Raw genomic sequence first — 21,171 nt, 5'->3', positions numbered from 1 at the left:
TTCCCTGCATGTAGCTCGTTACTTCATCACTGCAGCATTGTGGGCGAACCATCCGCTCTGCCGCAAGCCTCACTTTCTTTCAGCAAATGGCAGCGTCCAATTAGTTTAAGAATAACATTTATTCCTCTCTCCCTTACTGAACATAAAAACAGGTCTACTATTCAATAACCTTTAGAGTACACAGGCTGTGACTTTGCCTTCACCTCAATAAAGCGCTCCATGATTGAATCAAGTGGCCGAGGTCAATAGGACATGTGTTCATTTCCCAGGGTCCTCTAGGATCCCCGCAGGCAGAGGAAAAAAAGAAAATATGCTGAGTGTCTTCTGTGACATTTATTGTAAAGGAACTAAGTTATATGTCTTTTTTTATTCTCTTTCTCATTTCATCTCTTTCACTTTCAGAGAGGGCTCCACTAGCCTGTGCCTGTGCACGTTGTGCTGGTAGCATGTTGTGTGTTAGTATTTCAACCCTGAGGTCACACTTCAGGCACCGCGACATACTACATCTGTCACTGTCTCTACCATGTCACCTCAATTTTGTGCAAACAAGTTTCACTTGTGTGCCTTGAAGGACGGATAGTTCTTCCCCTCTCTCCTCTGTTTCCATCTGTCTCTGTCACTCCTTTCCCTCTCCCATCGCTTTACATCTGTCAGTCACCGACACAGTCTATTGTCAGCAGCATCCCTACTTTTCATCATCTCTCCCTTACTTGGCTTAAATCAAAGAAGCAGTAGAAAATGATACATTAGTAAATTATGAAATGGAATTTAGTTAAGGCTTTTAGAGGTAATTTATTTTCCACTGTAGCTTTCAGATTTAGTTTGTCAATAAGGGATTAAAAGACCAATGCTCTGAGGCAAGGGTGGAGAGCACCTGGCTTTTGTGTTGTATACGGCCCATGAGACAGTCTGGCCTGCAAGGCAATGCATTGATTCAGAAATTTAAAATAAAAAAGATCAAGAAATACAAACAAAATTCACATGACAGCATTTCGTTTTTTTTGTGTTTAAGAGGTTATTCACATCAAATAGTAGACCAATATGTGCTTCAGGGTGGTCCCTTCTGACCTTGACAGATTATGGTGGAACAAGACAAACATGTAGCTGTTGCATTTCATTGCCACAAGCATCATTTAGACTGTCTAGTTTGTAAGGACTCACTCGCTGAGTTTTTGTGTCACATTCTGTCAGAAGCAACATTAAACAGGGACGTTTTGAGGTGAGTGAGCTTAAAGCTGAGATATAATCTCAATCAGAAGGAGAAGTTGTGAATGAGCCTTGCTGCCGCTGCAGAGCTCCTACAACTGGGCAAAGTTAAATTGTTCTTAAGTGTTTCAGTTTCCCTTAAAGAACCATCACAGCACAGACTAATGATTTGGCAGATGATATTGAAAAAACATTGAAAGACACCACAAGAAAAGTCCACTTTAACCTGTGGTGTAACAACAGACATAACAAATACCCACAGCTTACATGCTGTATAATTGTTGCTATTTCCACTTATTTGAGTCACCGGCTCTGTCATCATCACTACCATCTGACATCAGACGTCTCATCAAAGAAAAGCAGTTCAATCCATTGCTTTAGAGAGCTTAGTGTCAGACATGTGTTCATAATTTATTATGGACCTTGGTAGAAAAAGGGTACCCAAGCTCTGCTCCATAGGGAAAGTCAGAGGATCACCAGTCATTTGGATGCATCATCTGGGAGCCCTGAAAATATGTAGAATATTTACGATATGATACGATATGATATACTTTATGGTCCCCGTAGGGAAATTTGTTTTGGATTCAAATGCTGTGGACATATGCTTCCATATTTCAAGGCAAGTGATGGATCCTGATGATTTCGTTCTAGACCTAGGTGGTGGACGGACTGACCAACAGACAGACAGCCATTGGTATAATTAAAATCTGTTGAGGATTGGGATTTAGTTGTGTTGCAGTTGTGTTCCTGATTTCTCAAATGACAACTTAATAAAATATACAACTTTTTAATCTTACTTAAGAATCATTTGAATACTGATTAACGATAAACTGTATTTAGTGGATCTTGACAACAAAGAAATAAATGATGATCATTTATTAGGCATATGTTTCTATGATAGCACTTTTATGATGGAGTTACAGTATAAAATTATTATGACAGATGTAATTCACTTAGCACATGGTGTTAATTTTATATCTGTTCACTCTTCAAGTTATTTTCTTGAATAGTATTGACATTCACAAGTCGGCTCTATTATTAGAGCCTTGTCAGTTTGTGTTATTGCCTCAGTGATTTTTGAGTGACAAATATAATAATTGAAACATGATGGTAATTTGATGAAACTGTTATGTGCATGCACGGGCTATCAAACAAATGTGAATACAGTTTCCTTTCCTTACAAAATAAGCAACTCACACTTTAACAAGACTAGACAAATTATTTGACACGCGGATCGACAGATTAGGGTCAATCCTCCTTTTAACACTCCCCAGTTCCTCAGTCCTTTTCTAAACTCCTTAACTCAGCAGCATTCGCCAAAGGGGATTCTGTTTTACCTTCAAGCCCCTGAGTGACCCATGAATCTGTGTGACCTCTGAGGATGAAGTAGGGAGACATAACTCATCCAGGCAGCTTCAACAAGTCCTCTCTGTTTTGCCTCTCGACCTCAAAACCTGGCAGTAAATTTAGTGAACTTCCAGTAATAAACTCTCCCCCTAGAGGGCTTAGCTTCTCAGGGTAGGAGCGCTGATCTAGCATTACCATCATACCATTTGACCATCTCTTTCATTATAATTCAAAAGGTGAAACGGATACTAGAGGGTTATTATTATTCTAAAACCCTTGCAGAATATCTCCCCAGGAGACCGAGCCTGGGTAGAGCTCTGCGAGCTGACGCAGCTGAGCCGACCAGGGGATCGACAGTGAAGGTTGGGGGAGCTATGCAGTGTGCAGGGGCTTGGCTGCAGTTGTTAACCCTTAACACCATCACTTCCTTCTTTCAGTGCATTCTTCACTCTGTTTACCAGTCTGCTCCCACTGTTTTGGACTTGCGAAACCCCTGTTCTATTGGGACTCACACACCATCTGCACTTACCCTATTCTGACGGTCGTAAACCTTGACCTTTTACCCCCTGCTTCTCCACAGGCCTCATTCCATCACATACAGCTAACCTTTATACACATGCGCACATATGTTTGGTCGCTGCAAGCAACCTGACAGATTCCTGCCTGAGACATACTGCAGCGAAAGGCTGTTAATCTGGTAATGGCACACACTTGACTCTTGCAACTCTGTGATTCAGCGAGTATAGACACCGTCACCTGTTAGGAGCATGCTGGTTTAAACCCTGGGACTAAAGCAGACACACAGCTGTTGCCCTGCTGACAGGTGGATCGCACTGGGAACTTCCACCTGTCCCTCGACCATAAAAATGACCCATATTGTTAAAAAGTAGCAAACTAAAGCAGGCTTTTAGAAGTATCCGTTAGCTGTGTGAAGGCACTCAATATGTTGATTGTTATTGTAATAAGTATACATTTATTTCCAGTGTTAATTATTTTTGCTTTAAGACACTACACAGACTGTCTGATTTACAAAATAATCCTAATTTTCAATTACGACATATATTAATATATGAGCTATCATTATGCACATTGAAAGACTGGAAAATAAATTATCTGGATATTTATGTATTATGCCTGTGTACATTCATTACATTTAATAGAATAGCCAAAATGAACAGCTCTTACTGTGACACACACACCACCACACACCTACACACACCAACAGGACTTACTGGCTACTTCCAGTGAGGCATTGTGACTGATCGCCTGGCCCAGATAGTTTCGGGCCACGCACACGTAGCTGCCATCATCGGGCTTGCTCCGCCGTCCGTGGACAATGCGTAGGAAGAAGAGTGACCCGCTGGGCAGCAGCATACGGTGGGAGCGGGGATTATCGCGGTCCGTCTCGACGCGTTCCCCATCTTTGTACCATTCCACCGTGGGGGTTGGACGGCCCTCTGCCTTACAGTTGAGAGTGGCGGGTTCCCCTTTGGATACAATGAGGTCAGAGGGGTGCTCCACGATGCGAGGAGGGAAGTCTTCCTGGCGAAGACGAGACCCTAGAGGGTTGGAAGGGTGTAGAGGTGATAAAACAAAGATGGCGATCAGTTTCAAGTACACAATTTGTTAACAAATGAGCCATATAACACTTGCTGCACATGCCAATAGAACACAAGAAAACACACTGCAAATAGCCATTGTGAAATCCATCATTCAGTCCCTCTATGCAATAAAGAGGAGTACTAATCAAAACTAATCAAAACAGCAGCAGCTCTAAAGGAATTAGATATGGTGCATTATAACAAGTGCCTTGTATTAAAAATATTGACAGTATAATTACCACCCAGTCACAAAGCATTCATAAAACGTATTGCTTTTGTTTCAGCAGTTGGAACCTCATGAGGCGTTGGAAATAAAACAAAAACAATGCTGACATGTTAAGTCCTCAGTAAGTAATATCTTTCAAAACATGTCTACCCTCAAAGCATTTGCAGAGAAATACGTGTACTGCTTTTTGAGAAAAGCTCCAAGGCTAAATTTATAATGGGATTACAGTGTCTTGTGTGGTTCCACCAATGTGATATTTTACAATTTAAATATCCAATAGTTTTACACATACTGAAACGTCTGCGACTATAGCTAATATTACAGGAAAAGCAAACATTCCCAAATGCATAATGTGTGTGTGTATTTTCACAGTGTAGTTCATAAATGACGAGGGAAACAAACATGGTGGAAAATCTGATATTACATCTATATCTTGTGGTATTTTTTTTTTCTTCTGTAGATGTCTTTACTGATATCCCAAGCAAACTAGCAACGATCTCCATCCTCAGCTGCTGGAGTTACTTGTGTGCATGTGTGTATAACCACTCATGTGTGTGTGTGTGTTTCTCCGTGTGAATTTATGTTACTATTCCGAACCTCTGAAATTGTTAAGCCATGCCATAGAATCAATACTTCCACACTAACAACCACAAAATCGCCTCTAATTCCCTGATACACTGTTGAGATGTCAATCATGCTCTTCTCATGGTCTTTTCAAAGAGTCTGTGTATAACAATGAGTTCCCTGTGAGGCAAAGGACAAAGAAAACCACCCTAATAAGGTCCAGGTACGCAGCTCCAATGCCTCCCTATATCTAGAATTCCATCCCTCTCTTTCCAACCCCCTTACACGGCCAGGTTCAAACACGAGCCCACCACCAACCATGTCCAAACACAGACCCCCTGCTCATTCTTTCACCTCTTTCCCTCCAGTAGTGTATAAGGGCAGGAGAATCTGCTGTGAATTCTACAAAGGAATCGCATATGTTATTGTTTTGGCAATGCACCCGTGGTACTGCTAGAAACTGCTAACAACACAACATATGGAGAGAGTGAAGACAGGCTGGGAAGAGCGCCGGAAGTGTGGCGTTAATGTCAGTCATGCAACCAATGTTTTACCTCTTTTACAGCTGTGGGAACACTTTTTCTGTGCTTTCATGCAGCTGCAAACACTAGCATTACGCAGCCTTCAGCAGGTCATGCTTTAATGTGCCGATGGCCCTGTAAAGCAGATAATCACTACCGTGCTCGACAGTGATGAGCTCCTACACTCCTGCTGCAACCAATAAATCTGACACAGACAAGTGTTTACCCAGATAGAGCACCTCGCACATGACACGGGCGAGATTTTTATCCACTCGGTAGAATGGTGCACTTTTGTGTGTTTGCATAAACCTCTATCTCACACAAGCTTATAATGGAAATTTTGATATTATTTTAGAGGTGTAATTTACCCCCCTTTCTCACACAAAAACACTGGGAAAATCTGGCATGATAAGTGCACAGGCGTAACATAAAAAATACATTGTATGCTGACTGCATGTGTTGCATCCAAAACCATATTACATAGGAAGTAGTACTCAAACTAAAGCAATGTGATGAGATAAGCTCGTCCACTGCCGGATTATTACAATAAAATTATTTCTTTCATTTGTCTCTTTTTGCGTTTATGTTAAGTGATCAAGCTAGCTAAAATGGTACATGCTAATGAACTGAACATCTGACAAAAATTACCAAACCAAACATGCCCCACTTTTTTATACAAATGCAGAATATAATAAAAACACGGGCCATGCATATAGGATTCATTACCTCCGCCAATAAGGTTTTCACAGCTATCTGTTTGTTTGTTGATTTGTTTGTTTGTTTGTTTGTTTGTGTAAGCGTGGTCGGAGTACGCAAGAGGTACAGACAGATTTCCACAAAAACTAGGGAAGAATGAGACATGAACCAAGAAAGCACCCATTAAACTCATGCATCCTCCCCAGTAAAATAGTAGATGAAGAGAATTGAATTAAAACAAGGAGCTAGCACTTTGATGTTGTACCAGTGCTTTGAGCATAATGCTAATGTCACGGCAGTGTGTACAGCTCATAATATCTCATGATTATCACAAAGAAGGCTTACAATTGAGGCTGACAGTGATGCTACTAGTTCTGAATGTATTCAGTGATTTATTAAATGTAGTTATACATTTGATTAACTAAAACACAGGCATAGGTAATAAAACAATATCAATTGTATTAAATATATTTTTCATCAATAGTTATTGATATAATGCTTTTGAATTGTGCAAGCTCAGGACAGCGATATAGCACATAATTGATCTCAGATTCGTAAAATGTTTTGCTCTTTATCAAGTGCTTGTCATTCCTTGCCGATAAGAAAATCAGTCTTTGAAATAAAAAAAGGGACATTTATCAAGACTGATGTTAATTTTTGTTTAGCCATATTGCCACGCCCTACTGAAACAGCACAAAGCCTCTTACCAACAGTTGATGCTGAAAGACTTCTGAATAATTTAGAAAATGGGGGAAAACAATCCTAAACCATGTAAGAAGAAAAACATTTAGGTGTCAAAACTAATGACAAAGAAAAGCCAAATCACTCACGTGGCTGTGGGCAAAAATCTATATTTAAATAAAAATAAATATTTAATTCAAATTGTACACTACGTCTAGACTTTTAAATGTGTAACAGAACAATATAAACAAGGGGGGTCAATGTGGCCTTCGGTCCCTGTTCACAGCCTGCATGTTGCTTTCCTTGTACTTAATTGTGTTGGGCTGATGCCTAAGGGTCCAGGCAGCTCCCTAAGCTTCCTGGCATTACAGAAAGGCAATATCAGCACGCCACAAGTGGGCCCCCAGAAGACCAGGTTTTATCTGCAAAGGGCCAGCAGCCAGCATACAATCAGTATGCAAAAACATGAACACAGATGCACAATGGAGAACATACACACTAAAGGTCATTTGTAGCACCTGTACCCCTACAAATGTGTTTTTTTTTCTTCCTGTCAGTCATCCCTGAGGCAGTTATGTTGTTCAGTGAAGATCTAGGAAATGAAGGAGGATGAAGAGTTACAAACACAAAAGAGAAATGAGCATGTCTGTAGTTTTGTCTCAGTCGGTGAGAAAGGAGGGAGGACGGGGAGTCTGTTTTCTCCAAAAATGTGCATCTCTCTATAGAGAATTAAATAAAACGTGCAGGAGAAAAAAAAGGAGTGAATGGAAAGGCATAGTATGTTGGAATGATAATCTAGGCATTCTGTATTTTATTCAAGTAGGCTTGGTGAATATTTTACAGAAAAGAAAGCATGAGGGGATAAATTATAGGAGGAAGGGAGAAGGAAAGGGAGAGGTTATAATGGGGGAGGGTAGGGGTTTTAAAGCAACAAATCATGAGCACTGAAATTGTAATAACACAATGTGACAAATATGAGTGTAATTTACTGCAACGTTGGTGGTCTTACATCAACCTACCCCAGTGTCATTTACAGTGCTACACTGTATATATTTAGAGTGCATGAAAGGAGGCTACTATGTCTGTTTGGACCCAAACCAAAGAAATATACAGAGAAATATCAAATATCAAAATCAAATTAGCACTGCACCAGCTCCAGCTGTCTGCTTAGTGTAATGAATGACTTTGTACAAAGGTAAAACTCTTAGAAAAGAGAACTACTGACAGATACATAGACACACACATAGACACACCAACACATTTCTGGAACATTGGATTTTTGGGTTCCAGTTTTTAACTCAGATTCTCACATTCACTTCTCAAAGATAGAGAATAATTGTCTGTGTGGTTTTCCCAAACAAGTGAGTACAAGAAGAGCAGTGGGTGACATTTATTAATGTTGAACACCGCAGACTTAGTACCACCCTTTGGTGCAGCTGACAGCTGTGTGACAAACTCAGCTTGTTCGGTGACTCTGACACGAAGCCTACCTGAGCCCCGCTGGTGGAAATGGTAAATATCTCCCTGTAGTGCTGGAGGATTACCTGTACTCGAGTGCCAACAACACTCTGAGAGAGTAGCAGTCAGGCACGGCTATTAAAAGGGACGCTGATTTTTGTGGAAGGGCTTAAGAGTGTGCAATAAATGGAACAGCTATGTCTTGTTACAGCATTCCCTTTGTTTCAGTCTGTGAAAGTCATTTAGTTTTCCTTTTTTGTGACCCGTGGTCTAGACCATGGATCAAAGTCCACACTTTTAATGGTGAGACACAGATTTGCAGAAGCTTCTTAGTTCACAGCATCGCCCTCGTGAGTCAAATGACACCACATGTTTGAACAGACAACTATCCAAGGCCGGATCAACAAGGCAGAGAACCAAAAAGAACAGAGAGCAGACAATAGAGAGTTTCAGAGGCTACAATTACCGTCTCATGGTTGTAAATGTCTGCCAGCAAACTGCAGTTTACATCCATGTCTGCCCAGACTCATAATATATCAAGTGAAGGATTTTAATAAAAGGTGTATTTGAAGAAACATGGTTGTGCAGTTGTTCGCACTATTGCCTCTTCACAGCAAGAAGATTGTCAGTTTGAATCCCGGTTGGTCCAGAGTCTTGCATGTTCTCTGTGTGGGTTTTATCCAGGTTCTCCACATAGTTCAAAGACACTCAGATTGTGTTAGGGTTGATTTGCTCCCCTAATTTGACTGTCGGGTTAAATGGTTGTTTGTCTCTTTGTATGTCGGGCCTGTGACGGACTAGAGACCTGTCCAGGGGATACACCACCTTTCGCCCACTATCAACTGAGAATGACTCCAGTTGACTCCCTATGAGCTTCAAAAGGATAAGCTGTATAAATCATGGGTGTATTTGTACAACACTGATGTTGACCTCTGACCTTTTGGAAATGTCATTATGCCATCATTTTGTCCATTTAGACATTTATGTGACCTTTGACCTACAAAATTTTAATGAATTCATCCTCCAGTCCAACTGGACATTTCTACCAGATGTGATTAAATTTCCCTCAAGGCATTCCTGAAATATCACATTCACAAGAATAGGACAGACGGATACATGGACAGACGGACCACACAAAAAATGATGCCTCGGGCCACGGCTGTCGTCCACGGCTGTCGTCGGCACAGAGTCATAACCAAACACCACCATAGCACCAAAGTGTGCTGCAGGAAAACCTCAACTGAAGTAAGTAAACTTCACAAGTTGTTTTACATTGATTCAGTATTTTGAAATAGATTTTCAGACAGGATGTGGAAACTCCTCCACCTTTTCCTGACATGCACTGAGAGTTAAGTTTCAGTTTCAGAAGTAAAAACAATGTATAGTGCAGAATAAACCTTGTGTCTGCCTGAAAAAAAGTGCTGTCAGCATTTCCATCCTAAAAATGCACTTCACTGATCCAGACTAGACATCCACTCGGTGACACTTTACCCTGAACAACAAAGTATTAGTGTGACAAGTGGGTTATGTTATGCAAGTGCATTGCATAGCTGCACAGCCTTTGGTATTTAAAGCACATCTGATTATACAGATATTTCAAAAAAACATCCAACAAATCCACTCTTCTTAGGCCAAGTTCTGACTAATGTGGATCCAGTGTTACATCAAAGGGGCTTTAAGTGAGACCAGGGACCTGTTTTATAAAACTGTGCAGACTCTGCAATAAAAGGTTATACAACGGTTATTCTGAAAGCCATACACATGTTCAGCTACAACTAACTTCTCCATATTGAATAATAATATGCAGCTTTAGCTTTAAAAGTTTCCAACGATGATATCAGTAATATTCATATTGATCGACTTGTCATTTAAACACTTAAAGGAAAAATAAATGAAGTCAGACCACAGATCAAATAAGAGAAACTGCAAAAAAAAGATGGATGATTCTATTGTTTTGTGGTATAGTCACAATAAGAGCAGTTGTCTTAATGATGGCACTGAAGCATCATGTTGCTAAAATTTAAACGTTTAAGAGAAAAGCTTAAGCGTAAACTTAGATGCCTCTATATTTATTCAATTTGCTACTGAGAATTAGATGAGACCATCAACACTGATTGCATGGGTACTAGATATAGATATAGATGGACAGATAGATAGATAGATAGATAGATATTTAATTGACCCTGAAGGAAATTTAGGCAAATGAAAGTGTTGGACCTCTGCACCACATGAACAGAGACATGGACCCTGGACCATTAGATTGAAAGACTGCTGCTCTACAGGCTAAGCTACCCAGGCTTCCATTAGTTTAATATGAAGCTGCAACCAAGGACACAAACCTGACTTATAATTATTGAGCTTTCAAAGTGCTTATATGAATGTATTTCATTTCTTTTTTAAACATTTGGAGTGAACTATGCAGGCTTTACCCCTTTCCTCAGTCTTAATGCTACTCTATAACTGTGTTTTATATTTATTGAAAATAAATGTGTACAATTTCAATCTTATCATCTAAGTCACTCAGCAATGAAATAAATAGGCCTATTTCTCTACATTTCAAACTATTTCAATAACAAAGAAAAGTGGAAAACAAACCATTTGTGTTGCTCATCCCGTGGAGACACGTTTTCCAAACACACACTCATTCATTTGCAAGGTAAAACACAGGGAACCAATAAATGCCTGACATTCTTTCTCAGGCAGTATAAACTACAATTAAGTGGAACAGTTGAACACTGTCATTCACTCAAGTATGCGGGGGAAGGAATGTGTGTGTGTTTCTATAGGCCTGTGTGTGTCTGGGACGAGGTGTCTGCGACCACACTCTCTAACTCTGCGCTACAACATATGATCTCCTCAATATGCATTTGTACAGGTGGTTTTTAATCACACGGAAGTAGTGTGTTTCTGGGTTTCCTTCTCCTGCGATATCTTTAACAACGGAATGCACAATGTAGCAGTCTCTGGAGGGGAGTCAAGGTCATGGGCAATGATAACGCCTCCTAACTGCAGCACCCAGATGTTCAGTGCAAGATATGAGCTGAGTGAAAATGAGGAAAACGCTTGACAAAGGCTTGATAATTCATATTATAATGTGTAGACTAACAAGTGCTGTCATTATTGATTAATCTGTCCAGTATTTTTATGATTAATCGATTAATCATTCAGTCTTCAAATGTCAGAAAATAGTGAAAAACACTCATTAAAATTTCCAATATCATGTTTTTAAATAACTTGATTGTCCAACCAGCTTATTCAAATTATTGACAATGATTCATCAGTCAATCAAATAATTGATTAAGTGTTCATATTAAATTACTTTATGGAGATCTTTCAGTGACAATTATCTGCAAATAATGGTGTTTATTCATTTTCTAAATAGTTTTAGTATGATTTTTTTTTAAACACTCTCTCAACACAAAACTATAAAAAATAGTCTCTGGCTTGCCATCTGTTAAATGCTCACTGGGAAGGTAACAAGCAATAAAATCCCCAGGGCAGACACGAACCACAACATTGCTGGTGCACGATAAACATCTGAGCCAACTAGGTCACCAGGACATTTTAACTGGAGAATAAATCCATCAGGCTAAATATGATGGACACTACAAATGCTTTTGGTTTAGTTCTTTATACCAAATTCCTACAGTTTATAAGAATGTAATAATAGCTTGCAAGTATATATAGTATATTCCAAGCACTGCTAAAACTGTCGCCTGGTAATGTCAAATATTGTCACCAGGAGTCTACATGTTTGGCTTTTTATATACGGACCAAATCCTGCATGTTGCTTCAACATAGTGCACAAGCAAACATAGGTGGCTGATATTTGTGATGAGAAACACCTTTGGAGCACAACTGCCTGGAAAGGCCAGCAGCCCATCTGAGAGGCTTATCCTCACTCCATTAACTGTTCAGTGGAAAGTAAAGTGGTTGTATAGGCCATTGATTATCACTCAGGCAGAGCTTGAAAGTCAAACTTCCCATGAACAGAGCAGGCGCTGAAATGGCAATGAGATCGTTTGTTGTTAACGAAAAGACAAACCCTCCCTCGGTTAATCTTTTATATTAGTTTCACTTGTGATTCACCGATGCACAGCTCATCAGTTACACATTACAGTTTAGACTACTATCATTTGTATGATCAGCTGAACAGACTGCGTAATGTACGTTTGACCATCTTCAGCCGTGTTTCCGTTATCTCCTCTGAGGCTTGTAAGATATTTAAAACATTTTTGCTAAACTAACCCAATTAATGAATGAATATTACATCAGTTTCATGCTGCATTATTGCATGTCACAAGAGCATGTCTGCATGACCTACATTTATTTTCTGTCTAAATTGCGCCCCTGGTAGTGGCAGTCCAGATGTGAACTGGCTGTCGTACTGTGAAGGCGGAGAGACTTCACCCTGAGCACCAAACCCATCTACAGAAATCATATTTCATAAATGTCTGCATGCAGATACAGAAACGTGCATGTGCTGGACATGCCCATTAAACAATACCACAGATATAAATACAGGAATAAACTGCCAGATTTGACTTTCAACCAGTCTTCTAAAGCTCAATCACAGTTTCTGTAATGAAGTGGCCACAGCTCTGGCTGGTTTTTGAACTGCATTAACACTAAAAGCAATTATGACATTAGCGTAATAGTCTGAGAGGACATTAGTAAGAGCGTACATTGAGCCACAGAGGACTATAGTTCGGTGTTGTGTAGTTTGACTCAGATATTTTTGGCATTGTTTATAACCTGTGTGTACACTTTTGGGGGAAAAAGCAAATACCCATTTGATGGCACTAATAGTATTCTGTCATTAAAGGAGTAGTTCACTGTTTTGGGGAATATGCTTAATCCGTTCTTGCTGAGAGTCAGATGAGCTTATTTTAGCAAAAAGAATGGAACCCTGGGGAAACAACTGGCCTATACTCTGTCCACAGGTAACGAAATCCACCAACCAGCCCCTCTAAAGCTCACTATTTGACACTTTGTGATTGGCTGTCCGTTTGTTAAGTGATACATATCCATATCTGTGTCCAACACCTCAGGTCGTAAGCAATCAACAATGGAAGAACCAGCGACTTTTTTAACCATCATGTCTTTTTAATCCATGATGGATTTTTAGGAGGGTAAAAAAGCAACTAAATTCATTCATATATTTTGTTTCCCAGTCGGGCAGGGCTACACCTAACTCACCCATTTGATCTAAGTCTTAATTATGTCCAGCTTGCTAAATTTAGCATCCACCAGCAAAAGACAAACGTCGTTGAGTGTTGTATTTAATCTATTTCACCATCTGAGACTCACAATTACAGGTAGGGACACAGCTCTGTTTGGACCCACAGCCAGATATCACATGTCATAACTTACATTGCACTCCCTCTCGTGATACTGATGTTCAGTTATGTGTGCTACCTGTCATCCCTTAGCTGTGTGTCTTAGTAAATCCATGCACAAAAACTTTATACAGGATAAATAATAATTTCAAAATCTACTCAAATTATTCTTTGTTGACATCTGAGTAAGTTTAACTCCTCGAATTTGGTGCCCCTCCAATTCAGATCAGACTCTCCAATTGATAAATACTTTAACTTTAATAAAGGAGGCACGAATGAGCATCCTGAGCATTGGCCATATAGTGGCATGATGCCCAGACTTGGATTGTTCCAGTTCAAAGATTCCTGAGAGAAGGAGGAGTCATTTGCCCTCGTCACCATGGCATTGATTGGGACTGCAGACAAGAGGACGGCAGCAACATAATGGCCAATATGTGGAACCAACTGGTGTGATGCCCTGCACCTATTGTTCAATGCCCATGCAGCACCTCAAATGACAGGCACACAGACAAATTGGTTAAAGAGACTGACTGGGACACTTTAATTATTGGACAGTCCATCGATCCACCGATAAGGTGGCCCACCAGCATCTGTCGTGCAGATAGTGAGTCCAACTTGAAACTAACCTGCATGAGGAAACTTAAGTCACAGTGTTATTATAGTTTTATTATATTTGGGACTATACCAACTCTCAAGCTCCGGCACAGCACTATAATAATGTTTAGTTGGAATTTATAAACCGTAATGTCGTTATCAGCTGATATTGACCCTATAGGATTCCACCGTCATCGGTCACATTCTCATTTGGCCAGACTAGATAAAACTTTATTTGTTTTCTTTTGTGGAGTGAAAGTGAGGCAATGAGACAAGGCACAAGGGAGCGAGCTTGAATTTCACATCCTTTGGGTTGAGTCTGTTACAAAGGAATGAGGCCACAGGCTTTTATAGGCAACTGAGAAAGTCAGCAAAGGTTTAATTTTTTAAAGTTACAATACACTACTATGATTTTTACATGTAAATCTTCACAGATGAAAACCCTAATTGGGAGAGAAAACTTACATGCATTTCATTGTTTCTCAAAATCTTTTTGTGTCTTGAGGCAACAGTCTGACGATTTCAAAAACAGTAACGGGTGTCTGACTCATTGGCAGCCGTCAAGCCGAGGAACCAAATGTAAATCTTATCAAAACACAGCTGTTAGTTCCGCTCCTGCTGCTGCTGCCACATTGTTATGTATTGCACTTGCTTTCAAAAAACTGCATTTGACGGTGCTGACAAAGCCTTAGTATGACTGTGAATTACAGCACAAAAATAAGAACTGGAAGTGTCTAAACATTTTGGAAAGATTCTAAAATTGTAGTTTATAAGAGGAAACCCAATTCTTATGTTTGTTTTCAGACACAAGCACGACCTGCAAAGACAGTTACACTACAAGCTGCAATAAAGCACTATGGTGGAAACAGCCGCGAAGTCAGGAGTTCAACGTGGATGAGCACCAGCGCCTGGAACTCCATAATATCTTGACCCCTTCTTCACAGCAATCCTGCTTGTGTCAGTCACTTCCACTGGGCAAATATCCTTCGAGCCACGTTCCTGACAAATTGCTTTTCACTTCCTTTTAGCGATGAAGGAGCAAATTCTTTATGAACAGACTTCAATCCTTTTTTTTCCCCCTATGAAATGTTTGGAGCTTCAATAAGCTCTTTTTAAAGAGGTGATTAAAAGTGCTCATCTGGCAGTGATGTGTGAATTTATCTGTATGAACAGCTTTTGATTTGGCCTCATGTGCGGTGCTGCTGTTGATCGCTCGTTGGCACAGAGGCCTCTGTTGGTTGTGGACATAAAGTATGGCCCAGCTCTTTAGCCTGGTTTGCTCTGTTGTGTAGAATTGAGTTTAAGGGTGTGGGTCTGCACGTCTCTCTGTTTCGTAACTATTGCTACATAAATGCTTTAAGTGTTGTTTCTGATGTAAACTGTTATTTGCTGTGCTCTAAATAATTGTGTTGAGAGTGCAACACTTTCCCTTCAATTTGAAAAAGGTTGTGATTATGCCGGTTAAATAGCTGTTCCATTCGACTGTTAAATATAATTGCAATGATATGAAGAAAAAACCCATGATTGCAATAAAGCAGTTTTAAAATCAGATTGCAGACAGCAGCGGATGCCGATCTTGCATGTCACAGTAAAGCTGCTCCTTGATGTGAGGAAATAGCGCAGGTATTTGGATGATTAGAAGTTAAGCTGGAGCCTTCTCCTTCAGTTCTTATTGCAGTGAAAAATAAGAACAAAATGTCTGCAGGATTCATGACTGTCTGAAGTTTCTTTTTATCTCTGTGTTCAAACATACATATTCCGAACATGAGCTAATTAATGCATCTCAAAACGCAGCCACCACAGATTGCACTTCCTTTGACTCCGTACCTGTCCACATTCTTTACTCCCTCATTAACCTGAGGCAGTTTTCTATAAAAATGACAGGATTTCAGTGGCTATGCTTCCACAGTGCTATACCCCCAGTTATACTTCCAAAAGAAAGTCCTCTGCTGCACTGTAACCCAGCACAACAGGAGAGAAAATGGAATGTAGGCTCAGAAAAAACAGATCGAAGAGGCTTTCTTTTTTTCCATTCCTTTTGACGTTAAATGTTTCTTATGTGTCTTGAGTCTTGATAACACAAACTCAAGAATTAAAATTCTCGATTCTTTCTTCTGAAGTGGTCGTGGGAAATACCAGAATGAAGTAAAATAAATGAATACGTAAGTATGACACTCAGTAGAATGCATTAAAGAAAGTGGGAAAAAATTCCAGGGATCTGCACCAAAATTGAATGAGCCCTTTTTGGGTCACAAAATTTATTGGGAATGAGTTGAGTAATTTTTGCATAATCCTGCAAACAACAAACTAATTAATCCAAATCAATATAGATTCCAATAAGCATATACTGCAATGATGGTCACTATAACAACAGAATATCATATGGCATGTCATACGTCAAAAGGGATATATAAATAAAATATAAAATTAAATATATATGTTTAGCGCTAACTGCAAATTACTTTTAGCTGCTATTTGTTCATGTATCAAACCAATTAAGCAAAAAAAAGTTTTACGGCGCTGCAATTTTGCTTCAGTTCATCATGGTGAATGAAAGAAATAAGCTTTAGATACTAAGAAAACCAATCTGATACAGGATCTGTCTTGGTCAACATGCTCCCTTTACACTGTCATTCATAGGTGAGACATCATACGACTCCTGCATAGTATAAATATCTCCTTCCAGCTAATGAGTCAAAATGCCTGAGATGCCATGAGAGTGTGCCTTCCGACATCAGCCTCTTTTTAATTAAGGTAACTAGTAGGTTCTCTCTCTCCCACTAAGCAGGAAAGGCCACTCAGACTGGCCTGTTGATCCACCTGCTCTCTTCATCTTGTTACTGGAGGCTTACTGGGATGTGAAGCACTGGGTTTGGTTTAGACGAACTCTGATCAGGGCTGTCAGAATCATTTTTTTTTAGAAAAGGCTGCTCCTCAACCGCTCTCCCAAGATGTTTGGTGCATGATCAAATTCATCTTCGTGAAAAACATTACTTAAAGCCAAAGCTAGTCTCTAGATATTTTCACAGCACGTTGTTCATACTGTGCTACTTCCATTCATAGTACATTATGTCAAATTCACATTTATAAGCTAGTCAGTTTTCAAACATGATTTAAATGTGGATTGTTTTATTGCACAGAGACATTTGGAGGTTTATAAGCATGACAACTACATGCCACATACATTGGAAAACAATAACACAACATTATAAACATTATAAAGTAATTTTTGTATTATCACATATGTATCTAATACTGAAATACTCCACTTCTGCTTAAATAACAGGTTTATATAAAGGTGTCATGGCTGTATAGTTATAAATCAAAATCTATTAAAACCATCAGCTCTGACATATCATGTGAAATCTAAAGATAGATCTGCTAATTAAAGCAATGTATGCATGTTTTGGGCTGTTCAGCGAGAGGGGCTCTGGTGGGAAAACAGTTCTTTATGCTGCAGTCTTCACATAGTGGGCTCTGAACCCTGTCGGTAATGGTGGGGAGAGATGTGAGTTGAATGAAGGATGAGAAAGACTGAAGGAATGGCAGAGGGCTAATGTGCACGGAGTACTCTCACAATACTGAACCATTCTTTTACCTTAACTAATCTTGTATTTAATTGTCACAGCCAGCCTAATTGATATGAGTGAGAATGCACCCATTGTCTGAGTCTGAAAGTAAAGACAAACAGCAGAAAACCTAAAGCGAAACAAATATCTATACTATTGATTATTAGTCGCCTGACTGGAGATGAGTAGATGGACAGAGTGGTATCCTTGAGAAGCATCTCCGAGGCCATACCATTACGGTGACCTTTAAAGCTGTCCTTTCAAGATATTAATTCTCCCAATTACTCTCCATCAGAAATCCTAAGGGATGCAGCATCACTCTGAAAGACACCACTGCTAGCACAGGAGGCCACAACAGTTTGTTTCAGATAAACAGTTTGTCGAAAACAACATAATCAGCTCACCTTCATGACCAAAGGATGAAACAACACTGATTCGCATATTAACCACAAAATTCAGATGCGGGCGCCTTTGTAATTATTTATGAAAACTCAAGACTATGGAGAGCAGACTTATTTGCAGAAGTCATTATCCAAAGTGCCTCAGCAAACAGTCATAGGACACTGGCCTCAGAGCAGGAAACTAAGGCTAAAGAAGTACAAACAACCCGGAGAAAACCACAGACCCAGGGGAGTTTCTGATCTCAAAAGGCTAGTCATATTTAGATGAGTGGTTCACTATAAGGATCTCTTGGCAGTTTATTTGTTTGGCGAGGAACTGAGAGCAGCACCTGGGGGGTGACAAGCACAAGATCTTCAAAAGAGCACAAATAATTAAGCTGTGGTGTTAGTCTACTACTTTAATTTAGTTTTCACAGTGTGCTCTGATGCAAAACCGCATTTTTATCTGTGTAATTAACAGAAACATTGACAATTAAGTGAGGTAGCAGTGACCATGAAACTTCATGTCATTTGTCTGTTTGTTTAGCAAGATAACACAAAAACTTCTGAAAGGCTTGTCTTGGAGCTTGGTGGAAGGGTGGAGTATGAGGCAAGTAAGAAATTGTTGAATTTTGGCGTGGATCTGCAGTCTGTTTTTCTATCACTTTCTTTAACATTGGGAGATAGGGTGTTTTGTTTTTTTTCTTGATTTCCACTGATCTCCCAGAGATGCATGAAATAAACAAGTCATATTTAGGGGAATGATATATATTACCTATTTATAGGTTACAGGTTTATTTAAATGCAGGTATACCTTCTAAAATAAAGCAGTTGACTCCTTTCCAATTGCCAGAGGAGTTCTGTATTTTTCCTATAAGTCATGTTCAATGTCACAAATGAGCCAGAAACTGAGAAGCAATACATTACTGTGCTTTAATAAGACCATGCCAACTTAACCAATTGAAAATGGGGACTAAATAAATTAAATCTGTTTTCTTTTTTCATAGATGAGAAGAAAAGGTTGAAGATAGTAGAAGGGGTGTAGGAGGATCCTCCAGGCAAAAGAACAGCTACCTTTGCTGCAGAGGCATATAGTTATCGATCCATCACAAAACAAGGAGTGTGAATGTATGTGTCTGCCTATGCAAAAGTGTGATGACCTGTGAACTGCAGGCCTGCAGGCACTTGTTAAAGCTCTGAGTATCTCCCCTTCCCCGGGGTTGCAAACCATGCTCACGGCCTCTCAGCACCACAGGAAAACAGAGAGTAAACAAGGGAAGCAATTATGAATCGCAGCTTTCAGCAAACAATTCGAAAGCACACACTGAAAACAAGCTTTCGCTAACATCATTACATATGCATGTATGCACGTTCAGTCAGAACCAAACAATTCCAACAATGTCCACAGGGGTTTGAGAGACAAGAGAGATACAGTCTGAGCTTTTCTACCTTAACAGTTCCTGGTGGAAAAAACCTTCTTCCAAGCTTTTTTCAGGAAATTTCACTGGAATGAAACAATATTCATTTGTAAAATTTCAACATGGACTGACTGTGGATGCTTACAATACTTAGGTTTTTTTTTTTCTTTAAAAAAATTGATGTGTGTGTGTATATGTATATATATATATATATAAAACCATAAACCAGATTTGATGGATCCCAAATATGGATGAGAAAGAAAATGTTACTGCCGGCAGTAAGAAATGAAATCATGCCGTATAATGTAGCAAGAAACCATCATACTTGTAAAAAGAGTAGTTTCAGCAGATTCTCAGTCAGTATGAATGACACATGGAGCAGCCACATGGTGAACACATTTATTTCACTCTATTACTTATCCCTATGTTGGCGTGCTCCACCAAATAAAGAATATTTACTGGAGATGCTCTCCTACTAGAATGGTCTCCAGTGAAGCTTATTAGTTGCATTATTTCTAAGAAAGCACAGAAGAAACCTGACAGTTCCATCCAACACACAAAGGAAACTTGTCGCCATACAAAGATGTCCTATCAGCCCCATCATCCATGGTGAAGAAGTCCTCATTAGCAGCAAGACTCGGCCCATCACTGTCACATGACAAAGGCTATGGGGGGTCTTGTTAGCGTAAGGGACAACACAGCAGGCCAACCCCCCCCCCCCCCCCCCCACCCCCCCGCCCCCAAATAAGCCATCATTACTTAAGGTCCAGCATTCTGTAACTAGTGTTGTGCAGTATTCTGGGTCACAACAGTAAACCTCTTGTAGCCTTGAGTGTCAGTTGCCAAAGCATCACGAGTAAATACATGTGAACTCTGACCTATGCACAACTAACTCCAACAGGCCAGCCAGATGTCTCGGTTAAACTGTTCCCTATGGGGTTGCTGCACACACCAGTGATGGAATTAGGCTGTTCTGCTGGTCTCTGAGCCCCTCTTGTACTTACTTCTCTGCTGGCAACAAATGGATGAGGTGTTCAGGTAAAACAATCCTCGGAGGATCTCGGTCACTTATAGCGAAAGTAATTAGCCCAGTTATTTTCTTTGTCGAGTTATGAAGATATTGACGAAATCCTGTACTCTGATAGTGCAGGTGTGAAACGACCGCCATCAAGAGGAATAGCAGGACGGGCCATTCTTTTATTTTCCCATGTTTCCTTTTTATGGATAATGTTTACAGACCATCAAACAAAGCAGGTAGAACGACGAGCCAACTCGTAGCATCACTCTGGGGATGCATAATTAAGATCCGCAGGACGAAAAGGACAAAGCCATCTCGACACGAGCATATGCTTTTAATGGCAATCATTTAGATTATTATGTATCATCCAATTACCACTGACAGGTTTATTGTGTGGAGATTAAACTCTCAACAGAGGTGCCCCTTAGCTCTGAGTATGATAAAGTTTCTTTAACACCACGGCTCTCATATAATGAGGGACCAGTGTACCTTTTTATGCTGCAGTCAAGATACCATACAAGGAAATGAGTTGGGGAGTATCAAGCACAAACAG

The 21,171-nt window shown here is 39.9% G+C and overlaps 1 protein-coding gene across 2 annotated transcripts in view; it reads right to left on the bottom strand.

Moving 5' to 3' along the window:
• The window catches only part of LOC109628804 (roundabout homolog 1-like), a 91,029-nt gene that overhangs the window by 56,545 nt on the left and 13,313 nt on the right, over positions 1–21,171 (bottom strand). For both annotated transcript variants that reach the window (XM_069510009.1, XM_069510010.1), the window contains one exon: positions 3,786–4,112. In XM_069510009.1, the coding sequence (XP_069366110.1) occupies positions 3,786–4,112 (327 nt within the window). The remainder of the gene's footprint in view (positions 1–3,785; positions 4,113–21,171) is intronic.

Source organism: Paralichthys olivaceus, chromosome 15, assembly GCF_024713975.1.
Source record: "Paralichthys olivaceus isolate ysfri-2021 chromosome 15, ASM2471397v2, whole genome shotgun sequence".
Taxonomy (NCBI): domain Eukaryota; kingdom Metazoa; phylum Chordata; class Actinopteri; order Pleuronectiformes; family Paralichthyidae; genus Paralichthys; species Paralichthys olivaceus.
This window is presented reverse-complemented; position numbering and strand designations above follow the sequence as displayed.